Raw genomic sequence first — 10,936 nt, forward strand, 5'->3', positions numbered from 1 at the left:
CTGCTCTAGAGGAGATCTGCATGGAGGAATGGGCCAAAATACCAGCAACAGTGTGTGAAAACCTTGTGAAGACTTACAGAAAACGTTTGACCTGTGTCATTGCCAACAAAGGGTATATAACAAAGTATTGAGAAACTTTTGTTATTGACCAAATACTTGTTTTCCACCATAATTTGCAAATAAATTCATTAAAAATCCTACAATGTGATTATCTGGATTTTTTTTTCTCATTTTGTCTGTCATAGTTAACGTGTACCTATGATGAAAATTACAGGCCTCTCTCATCTTTTTAAGTTGGAGAACTTGCACAATTGGTGGCTGACTAAATACTTTTTCCCCCCACTGTACATACACTTGACCTCTGTTCAACTTTGTGATGGAGTCTTTACTATAGTAATACCAGAAAGACCCCAAAACATCTTGATGAAAGTGCGGCATCTACTTGATAGATACATCTGGCGGTCCTGTGTAGCTAAGTTGGTAGAGCATAGCCAGCAAGCGCCAAGGTTGTGGGTTCGATTCCTACGGGGGACCAGTACGAAATAAGTATTAAAATGTATGCACTCACTATTGTAAGTCGCTTTGGATAAGAGCATCTGCTAAATGACTAAAATGTAAATTTTTTGGAGAAGCTCAATTGAAAATGCTTTTTACTCCAGGATGAGGCTTAATCTGTGTCCAGGAAACCAGCCCATTAACATGCGCTAGTCAATGACGAGTATCCAATACGTTAACATCATTAGTGTATCATGCAATATCAACCTCACTCTCTCTCCAGTTCACCTTAAGCGCCACTTCATGTTCCGGAGCCACCTGTGCTTGGTGTTTGAGATGCTCTCCTACAACCTGTACGACCTGCTGCGGAACACCAACTTCCGTGGCGTCTCACTCAACCTCACACGCAAGTTTGCCCAGCAAATGTGCACAGCGCTGTTGTTCCTGGCCACGCCCGAGCTCAGCATCATCCACTGTGACCTGAAGCCCGAGAACATCCTGCTGTGCAACCCCAAGAGGAGCGCCATCAAGATTGTGGACTTTGGCAGCTCCTGCCAGCTGGGACAGAGGGTAAGGCTGGGAATTGCCAGGGGCCTTGCGATACTTAGGTGCCGATACGATATGTATTGCAATTCTCATGATTCTATAGGTATTGCGATTTGATGTTCCAAACATATAGCTCACTATACAGTGCATTCGGAAAGTATTCAGACCCCTTGACTTTTTCCACATTTTGTTACGTTACGGCCTTATTCTAAAATGGATTAAATAAAAAAATAAAAAATAAATAAAAAAATACCCCATAATGACAAAGCAAAAACAGGTTTTTAAATTTGTTTTGCACATTTATATATAAAAAAAAAAAACTGAAATATAACATTTACATAAGTATTCAAACCCTTTACTCAGTACTTTGTTGAAACACCTTTGGCAGCGATTACAGCCTCGAGTCTTCTTGGGTATGACGCTACAAGCTTGGCACACCTGTATAAGCTTGGACCCTGTGTAGCTCAGTTGGTAGAGCATGGCGCTTGCAACGCCAGGGTTGTGGGTTCGATTCCCACAGGGGGCCAGTATAAAAAAAAAAAAGAGAAAATAAATGTATGCACTCACTAACTGTAAGTCGCTCTGGATAAGAGCCTCTGCTAAATGACTAAAATGTAAATGTATTTGGGGAGTTTCTCCCATTTTTCTCTGCAGATCCTCTTCAAGCTCTGTCAGGTTGGATGGGGAGCGTCACTACACAGCTATTTTCAGGTCTCCAGAGATGTTCGATCGGGTTCAAGTCCAGGCTCTGGCTGGGCCGTTCAAGGACATTCAGAGATTTGTCCTGAAGCCACTCCTGCGTTGTCTTGGCTGTGTGCTTAGGGTCGTTGTCCTGTTGGAAGGTGAACCTTCGCCCCCAGATGGTTGTCCTTCTGGAAGGTTCTCCCATCTCCACAGATGAACTCTGGAGCTCTGTCAGAGTGACCATTGGGTTCTTGGTCACCTCCCTGACCAAAGCCCTTCTCCCCCAATTGCTCAGTTTGGCCGGGCGGCCAGCTCTAGGAAGAGTCTTGGTGGTTCCAAACTTCTTCCATTTAAGAATAATAATAATAATAATAATAATAATGATGGAGGCCACTGTGTTCTTGGGGACCTTCAATGCTGCAGACATTTTTTGGTAGCCTTTCCCAGATCTGTGCCTCGACACAATCCTGCCTCAGAGCTCTACGGATAATTCCTTCGACCTCATGGTTTGGTTTTTGCTCTGACATTCACTGTCAACTGTGGGGCCTTATCTATACAGGTGTGTGCCTTTCCAAATCATGTCCAATCAATTGAATTTACCACAGGTGGACTCCAAGTTGTAGAAACATCTCAAGGATGATCAATGGAAACAGGATGCACCTGAGCTCAATTTCGAGTTTCATAGCAAAAGGTCTGACTACTTATGTAAATAAGGTTTTATTTTGTTATACATTTCCAAACATTCTAAAAATCTGTTTTTGCTTTGTCATTATGGGGTATTGTGTGTAGATTGACGAGGACAATTTTTTTATTTAATCCATTTTAGAATAAGGCTGTAACATAACAAAAGGTGGAAAAGGTCAAGGGGTCTGAATACTTTCCGAATGCTCTGTATGTCTGCGGCAGAGAGACAAGGGAGCGCATGAAAAAAGTAGTTTTTTCTTCATACTGAAACATGTTTTCTCACTATTTTAAAAATAAGATAGAGAGCAAGCTATATAGAGTTTTTGCATAGGTACAGCCGACTAGCGCTAGCGAACGCTACCTAGCAAAAACAATACTTGGATACTTGTATTCAAAGTATCTATATAATATTGTACGAAACAATTTTGTGATTTGTAACTGTATCGGTCCCCCCCCATCACTAACAGAGGGTAGGTGAATGAGGATGTGACACTGAAGTTTGTATTTGTTTTTCCTGTAGTTTAATATGGTGAATTTTATGCCACATAAAAAGTCTTACACCAAAGCTGAGAATCTGATATGCTTGTGACCCACTATGGATTCTCAATTTAATGGACTGATTTATTATTGGATAGATGGATTGGTAGAGTATGATGTGGAAAGATAGAAAACAAAAGTTTTTTTTTAGATTTTTCTGGAAAGGGTTGCACATTACATGGCTTACCCTACACATATGGTACCAAATTGTGCAACCAGTTATCCGCTTCTTACCTTGAGGGAACAACCATTGTAGCTAACAAACTTTATTTCTGCTGATAATCTGCCGTCTGTCTTCCTTATAGTTGACCTCCTATAAAAGGATAACAAAAATGCCATGTCCTAACAGCCGTGACCCATTTCTTTCCCCTCAGATCTACCAGTACATCCAGAGTCGCTTCTACCGCTCCCCAGAGGTGCTGCTGGGCATGCCTTACGACCTGGCCATCGACATGTGGTCCCTGGGCTGCATTCTGGTGGAGATGCACACCGGAGAGCCCCTCTTCAGTGGGGCCAATGAGGTAGAACTCATGGAATGTAAAGATGCAGTCTTTATTTAGGATAATATAACTTGTCAGATAATGCTGACTTGTGATGCGTCATTGTGCTCATGTGAGAAAGATTTTCAGTTTTTGTCTTCGTCAAGATGAGCATAGATGGTGAGAACCTAATAAAGACCAACAGAGGGAGCTGTAGTGCTTTTGAACGTTTCACTAGGAGACAGGACTCCACTTTTCACCTAGTTTAGTTGTTGTATTGTTGATAAATGTCATGTAAGACCTTTGTCCCTTTTTCCTATACTGAGGTACAGGCAATTTAAAACGCAGTTACAGTGCCGAAGAGGGTAAGACATTATTCTTAATTGTGGCTTCCTGATTTTTCAGATTGATCAAATGAACAAAATAGTGGAAGTTCTGGGTGTTCCTCCCAATTACATATTGGACCAGGCGCCCAAGGCCAGGAAGTTCTTTGAGAAGATGTCTGACAGTACGTGGGGTGCAAAGAAGACCAAAGATGGCAAAAGGGTGAGTTCAACAAATCGCTCTGTCAATTATGTTGTTGTGATGTCATAACTGTCCTTTGCAATAGTGAGTGTATATATCCTTAGTCTCTGTTCTGTGTATGTTCAGTATAAGCCGCCGGGCACGCGGAAGCTGCACAGCATCCTGGGTGTTGAGGCGGGGGGTCCTGGGGGGCGGCGGGCGGGCGAGTCTGGCCACGCTGTCGCTGACTACTTGAAGTTCAAGGACCTGATCCTTCGGATGCTGGACTACGACCCCAAGAGCCGCATCCAGCCCTACTATGCTCTGCAGCACAGCTTCTTCAAGAAGACCACGGATGAGGGGACCAACACGAGCAGCAGTGTGTCCACCAGCCCCGCGCTGGAGCAGTCTCAGTCCTCTGGAACGACCTCCAGCACCTCCTCCAGCTCAGGTAGGGAGAGCAGCGCAGCCGTAACGCTGCATGGAGAACTGGGGGTTCACTTTGAAGCATGGCCTTTGACTCATGTCTCTCAGTCCAATCCTGGGGAACCCCCGGGGTGTTCACTTTGTTTGCTCTAGCCCCTCACACTCTGGGATTCCCAAGGAATTTCTTTTTTTAACCCCTGATTAGACATGATGAAATTATAAAAATGTGTATTATTAACTAACAGCTCAGGTACAGTAGTGCAGAGCCTTAAGGGAGATTGGAACTGTCTCAAATGTTCAACATTTCTGTTTGGGTCTCTGCTCTGCAGGAGGGTCGTCTGGCACGAGCACCAGTGGGCGGGCGCGCTCGGACCCCACGCATCAGCACCGGCACAGCGGAGGTCACTTCAGTGCCGCCGTGCAGGCTATGGACTGCGAAAATCTCTGCCCACAGGCAAGTCTCACACACACACTATTGCTCCTTGCCAAGTGACCCCCACTAGATTGTCACTTAGTCTATAACCCAGGTTGACAACCTTTACCTCAACTCCCATTTGAGCTAGATGAGCAGCTTGGGGAAGTATTGGGTTCTCTAAACATAGGTGTTGTTCTTCAGACAGAGAGTTGAATGACCTGTTATCAGTCATTTGAGTTACTGACTGTTGCTGTTGTGTGTCAGGCGAAGCAGCCGTTCCCTCCCCCAGTTGGCTGGGCTGGTGGCAAAGGGGCGCAGACAGTGACAGTGGAGACCCATCCCGTCCAGGAGACCACCTTTCACGTGCCTCCCCAGGCGCCCAAGGCCATCCACCTCTCGGCCCCCGGCAACAGCTCCTCCGCCCACCATCACCACGGACACCATCACGTACACCATCACACCCACCAAGCCCATGGACATCAGGGTCTGCCTGCACGGCCCAGGCCCCGCCTCTACCACTCCCCAATCAACAGTGCCTCCACAGAGAACTCAGTGGAGGTGGTGCACGGCCACCTGTCCATGACCTCCCTGTCTTCCTCCGCCTCCTCCTCCTCCACATCTTCCTCCTCCACCGGGGCCCAGGGAAACCAGGCTTACCAGCTGCGCCCACTCCCCGCCAACGCAGCCTTGGACTTTGGCCAGAATGGCAGCATGACCATGGGACTGGGTGCCTTCTCCAACCCCAGACAAGAGACTGGCATGGCGGGCCACCCCAACTACCCCATGGGCATGAGACAAGGCATAGACAGGGAGGAGTCACCCATGGCAGGAGTCTGTGTACAGCAGAGTTCTGTCGCCAGTTCGTGACTAAACTGAGAATGTTTTTTTTTTTTAAGGTGGTGGGTATTTTCCCCAACAAAAAAAAGTGCATAAAGAATCAAAAAGCTGCTTAAAACTAGAGGGGGAGATTATCACTTACCCTCTATCACAGTGCAGAGCCCACCATCTCTACAACTCCTCCCCATGCCACCCTTGGGTTTCTCTCTTCAGTTTGGTTTTCAAATGGGATTTATCGATCCACCATTTTCAGTGTTCACAGGGAATTTGATTTTTACTACAAACAATTTTGCATAACATACTTCACAACAGTACTGAAACATCCATTCATTTCACATACAACTCTCACTCGTCTCTGCATGGTTTGCATTATTCCTTGTTATTGTTAGCCGAGAGCTTAAAAGTCTGGGTAGAAAATGACGTAGACATTTTTTGCTGATGGCTATTTAGTAAAGAAATTGCTACAGCACCATAACATTTCCAGCAACTCCTATCCACACATTTGCACTTTTTCCATATTCGGCAAGAATAATTTTCTCTTTGAATTTATGTTCTCATTGAATGTCTCTGTTTTGTTGTGCAATTCCACTTGTGAGCTGTGAGACCTGAAGGGTATACTACAAAGCAGGATCAATGAGTTAGCCAGCTAACTTTGATAAACAACCAGAAATAACTTTATATTTTCTGGTTCATTAAGAAAGCTAAACTTAGATATGTGTTTTTGGTTGTTGTGTCATTAGACCATTCCAATGTCAAGCATATATAAAAAACAAAACAAAACAAAAAACAGAATATTTAGGCAAGTTGGCTGGCTAACTCATTGATCCTGCTTTGTAGTAAACCTGTCTATAGAGTGGCAGAGGTTTGAAGCATTATGCAGGGATGTTCCATCTCGCTGGGTTTGTCTGTGTCATGCTCTCTTTATGAGAGGGATGTGGATGCGCTGCAGCTGGGGAGCAGAGTGCCATGCTGGAAGGCCCCAGGCCAGTAAAGGCTGGCCCTCCCCTGGACTGGAAAAAGGCCACACTGAAGAGATGTACTGAGGAGCAGCGGCCTGGGCCGATCCAGCCCAAACCTACAGTACAGATGTCCGGGCCTTATGTTTTTTTTTGGACTCTGAAATTAAGGGTGGGAGGGTGGGGTAAGAAGCTGGACATTATCGTTTAAATGAGAAAATAGCTTTCCTGTATTTTTGAAGTCTGGATAAAAAATAAAATTAATTCTTTACAAAGAAAAAGTAGGGAAAAATGTGTTTTGAGAATGGTAATTTGAGGCCTTTAACTAAAATGTATGACTTGTGAGGCCCAGTGATTGCCAGGCCTTATAAGTTCACAGAAGTATTTTTTTTGCAAGATGGGTGGAATTAGCTATGACGGTGTCCCTTCCTACTTTTTACTTGCTTTTCTTTGCTTTGTTTCTTCAGCATGTGGTTCCTCCAACAGAGCTTCTGCAGAAATGTATTCTGTTCATCTTCAAAATGAAAACATGCTGAATTTTATGTGACTGCTTTTTTTGCCTCACAATTATGCTGTGAATTTTACAAGAATTTATTTTCCCTTTTGATAATTTATTGTACCAAAGCTGTTTTTATAGCACATAGATGTCTGTAACCAATAATGTAGCAGTTCTGCACTTTGACACAAGGTGTTCAATACCTTTTTTTTAAATGTCAGTAAAAATGGCTGTATCTATTGCTTTAGCAAAACTGGAACTGTTGTTGAACTCAGTACATGTACTGTTAGCTGTATCCTCGACAGAATTGGTTGTAAGGTTTTTTTCGCTCTAAAAACAAAAAAACAATCAAAAACAAATCTCATTGTTATAACAATTTTTTCCGTTCTCAAGGACTTGAGGGACAATAGATGCCAACGCTGGTTGCTACTCTGCGGGTTCCGGAGTATCAGTATGGTGGCTGTGAGTTGAGGCAAGTCCTCGTATTCATGAGTCAAAAGTGCGAGAGGAAAAATGTGAACAACAGTGCATTAATCCTTCAATTTGTGACCAGGAATTCAGAGGCTGTTTCAAACGTGCCTATCTGGATAAAGCCGCCTTAAAACTACTTTCGGCAGTCTTCATGGCAGTGGCTAAAATGGTGCCTCTTTTCCCCCTCAATTTAGAAGCAACCCTTTTTGACCTAGCTAGCAGAGGCACTGTACACATCCACATTTTAGATGGGATACTGCTCTAAATTAGCTAAAATCCACGTTTGACTGAAGCTCTCACCATGGGTGTTGAATCCAAAAGGAAACTAGTAGGGACGGATGGTGTGAGAAGTGAGCCCTGCCTGCTGGAGCGTCATACTCCAGTCTCATTGTGTGACGCCTGAGGATACGGGAGAAGTGGCGTAAGTTTTGTACCCGTTGCAAAAATTAAAGGGTGTGGCAACAGCTAGAGGAAAGGTGTCCATGAATACACAGGCTTCAGGTGTTTACTTTTCAACCCCATTTTAATAGTTGAAATAGAATTTATGTATATATTTGTATTTTTTTAATAAAGGAAGTTTAGAACTCACTACTTTTTTCCTAATGGTATTTTGAGTACATTTAAGTCAATGTGGAGACCATGCAGTGGAAGTTCTTCTGTGATATTAGTCAATGGGTAACCGTGCTTCCAGGCCAAAGTAGTTGACAATGCCAGTACAAATGCAAAACTTTTAGGGTTTAAATTTTAACAGGAGAGTAGATATTCATACCTTAAATATTAGAGACAGGGTATAGTGTGTGGATGTGTCTACAAACCTGAATGACAGCTGTGTTTTAATATATAAATACATAAGCAATTATGTACACATTACAGGAACTATTTTTAGTTGCATTGAAATTGGCATAAGCTTCAACTGTGGGGCCATTTTGCAGTCAGGCTACTGATACGTGTGTGAAAGCCATGATCGTCGACACAATATAACCAGTGCATCGTCAACAAACATCCAACATTTACTCCCAAGTGTTGAATATAAGTTCTGCTCTGCTCCCTGTTTCATTTTAATAAAGGCATTTTATTGCCACCCTTGCCTTCCTGTCCCCCAGTCATCTGGTTTTGAGTGATCGACAACACAGTTTGATTACAGGACGTCTGACGTGCACTGTAAAGATTAAACGGCATGGGAAAGGAGAAGTACCACAGATTGTAAGATCTAGTCAATACTTGCTCTGTATATGAGAATGTTACAAAAAAATAAAAATAAATGGACAAGCCCTTTGTATTATATTCATTGGTCTTATGTATGATATAAAAAAGTGAATTAACTTGTACTGAGTCTGTTCTTTTGTTTCCTTTTTCCCTGTCACTTTCTTTGGTTCTCAGATGGGTAAAGACTGGAATACAATCACAGTAGACATGTCTAGACTGCCAACAAGTATTTTAACCAGTCTAGTTCTCATGACAATGTTATGCTACAGTAAGGATAATGAAAAGCACAATCTTCACAATACTTAACTTTTTGTCACATAATGATGTTGAATGTGTTAACCCTCCTCCTCACTTGGTCCTTTCATTATTATGAAAGGATTTCCATCATTCTTAAAATGTCCAAAGAATTTGCCAACCGATCAGTGCCTTTACTCATGGAATTTCATGCATTTTTCAGATTTTGGAGTCAAAATAGCGCTGAAGAGCCAAGTAAAACTGAATGTTCAGGCGCTGCAGAAAGTGAGACTAAAAGACTTTGGTCCTTACCGCTTTGCAATGATTTGAATACTTGCTTGGTGTGACATGCCAGGTAACACTTGTAAGATGTCTGGTGAAATCAACATCAGATACATTTTGGAGTTGCTGTTTTCTTGATGCTTGATATACTGTAAGAGGCATCCTCCTTTGTTTGACACCAGTGACTTCATGTATTTGGTGTAGTGGCTAAGGTGTTGGACTGATTGGCAGACAGCAGGATTGTATTGGTGTTAGAAGTACATAATACATATTAGGAACTTTGTCATTCATCCTCAGACCTCACCCCTCACCTAGTCAAGTCTCAACCCTGCATTGGTCAGGTATCAACCCTCTGACTCACCTCTCACCCTTGCATTAAAGCACATTGTTTATTTTAAAATCACAATGAGATTTTCTATTGACCAGCTAGCAATCATTTATCATCATGACTAAATTAATTTAAACAATACTAGCAACAATAGCTTAGGGACATCAATAGTTTAGGGACATCATTGCACGTGTGATACAACAGCAGCATTATGTACCGCAGTACATTTTACTGCAATGCTTCCCAGCTCTGCTTCGTCAAAAGAAAATGGCTGTGGGACGGACAGTGGCACTGGTTTCCCTACTGGGTGTTCCATCTTTAACTTGCTAGCTAGCTGTGTTCTTTTATTGACAAGCTAGCTAACACCCAAACTACATAGATGGGGTAGGTCTATTTACAAAGCAGGATCAATGAGTTATAGCCAATTAATTAGCTTTCATTTTGAAATGGCCATGGTTTGCTTTATTGATTAAACCAACCGATGTTATTTAGCTATGGTGATGTACCAGAATTTTAATAGGTTATCCTAGATCTGGGAAGTGGAGTGGTTGTGTTAACTTACTGCCAGTGTAGTGCCAATGTATGACATTCATATTAGCTAGCAACATTGTAATTTAAATAAATGTAATCATAGCTAATTATGAAGATGATAATTGCTATCTACATTTTCCCAAGCTTATAGCTCCACGCGTTTTTTTGTTGTCAAATTTGCATGTTTTTCGGCCAATGGAAAAGCTCATCGTGCAAAAAAGTGCAGGGGTGAGAAAGCGAAATGAGGCTTGACTAGAGCAAGGATGATAACTGACCAATGCAGGGGTGAGGATTGACTAGTGCAGGTTTGATACTTGATTAGGGGAGGGTTGAAGAGAAGGGGTAATGCTTGACTTGTGCAGGGTTAAGACGTGACTAAGTGAGGGGTGAGGTCTGAGGAGGAGGAATGACAAAGTTCCTATGAGGCCATCGGAGGTGTGCCCAGGTATTAGCGACTTGAGATAATGAAGTGTGGCAAGGAAAGGGGTTGTGTATACGGTGTACATATTGGGACATTCGTAATTCATCCTTCTCAAACCTATGATATGTATTAACCCTAGATTACTTACAGGGGGTGCTGTTTTGAAGCCACCCCACAGCAATTTTGGCACTCCATTGTAAAAAAGATTTTGGAAGCATTTGGAAATGCATGTCTACATTCGTTTTTGACTAGTATATTATATTACAGACACCTGAATGAATACTTTTAAATTATAAGTGAACAGAACATGACAATTTTAACTATAATAAAATATATTTCTTAGAGAGTGCTAATCTGGCCAACCATAGTCCAGGTACCGGGTGTGCAGGCTCTTGGGATATTCA

General features: G+C 42.6%; 1 protein-coding gene across 3 annotated transcripts in view; it reads left to right on the plus strand.

Annotated features, from left to right (window-relative positions):
* Positions 1 to 8,858, plus strand: part of LOC121579357 (dual specificity tyrosine-phosphorylation-regulated kinase 1A) — a 52,671-nt gene extending 43,813 nt beyond the window's left edge. For all 3 annotated transcript variants that reach the window (XM_041893881.2, XM_041893885.2, XM_041893884.2), the window contains exons 6-11: positions 779 to 1,065; positions 3,321 to 3,467; positions 3,831 to 3,971; positions 4,077 to 4,380; positions 4,685 to 4,809; positions 5,035 to 8,858. In XM_041893881.2, the coding sequence (XP_041749815.2) occupies positions 779 to 1,065; positions 3,321 to 3,467; positions 3,831 to 3,971; positions 4,077 to 4,380; positions 4,685 to 4,809; positions 5,035 to 5,637 (1,607 nt within the window). In that variant the 3' untranslated portion in view covers positions 5,638 to 8,858. The remainder of the gene's footprint in view (positions 1 to 778; positions 1,066 to 3,320; positions 3,468 to 3,830; positions 3,972 to 4,076; positions 4,381 to 4,684; positions 4,810 to 5,034) is intronic.
* The last annotated feature ends 2,078 nt before the right edge of the window (positions 8,859 to 10,936 follow it).

Source organism: Coregonus clupeaformis, chromosome 13 (assembly GCF_020615455.1).
Source record: "Coregonus clupeaformis isolate EN_2021a chromosome 13, ASM2061545v1, whole genome shotgun sequence".
Lineage (NCBI taxonomy): Eukaryota > Metazoa > Chordata > Actinopteri > Salmoniformes > Salmonidae > Coregonus > Coregonus clupeaformis.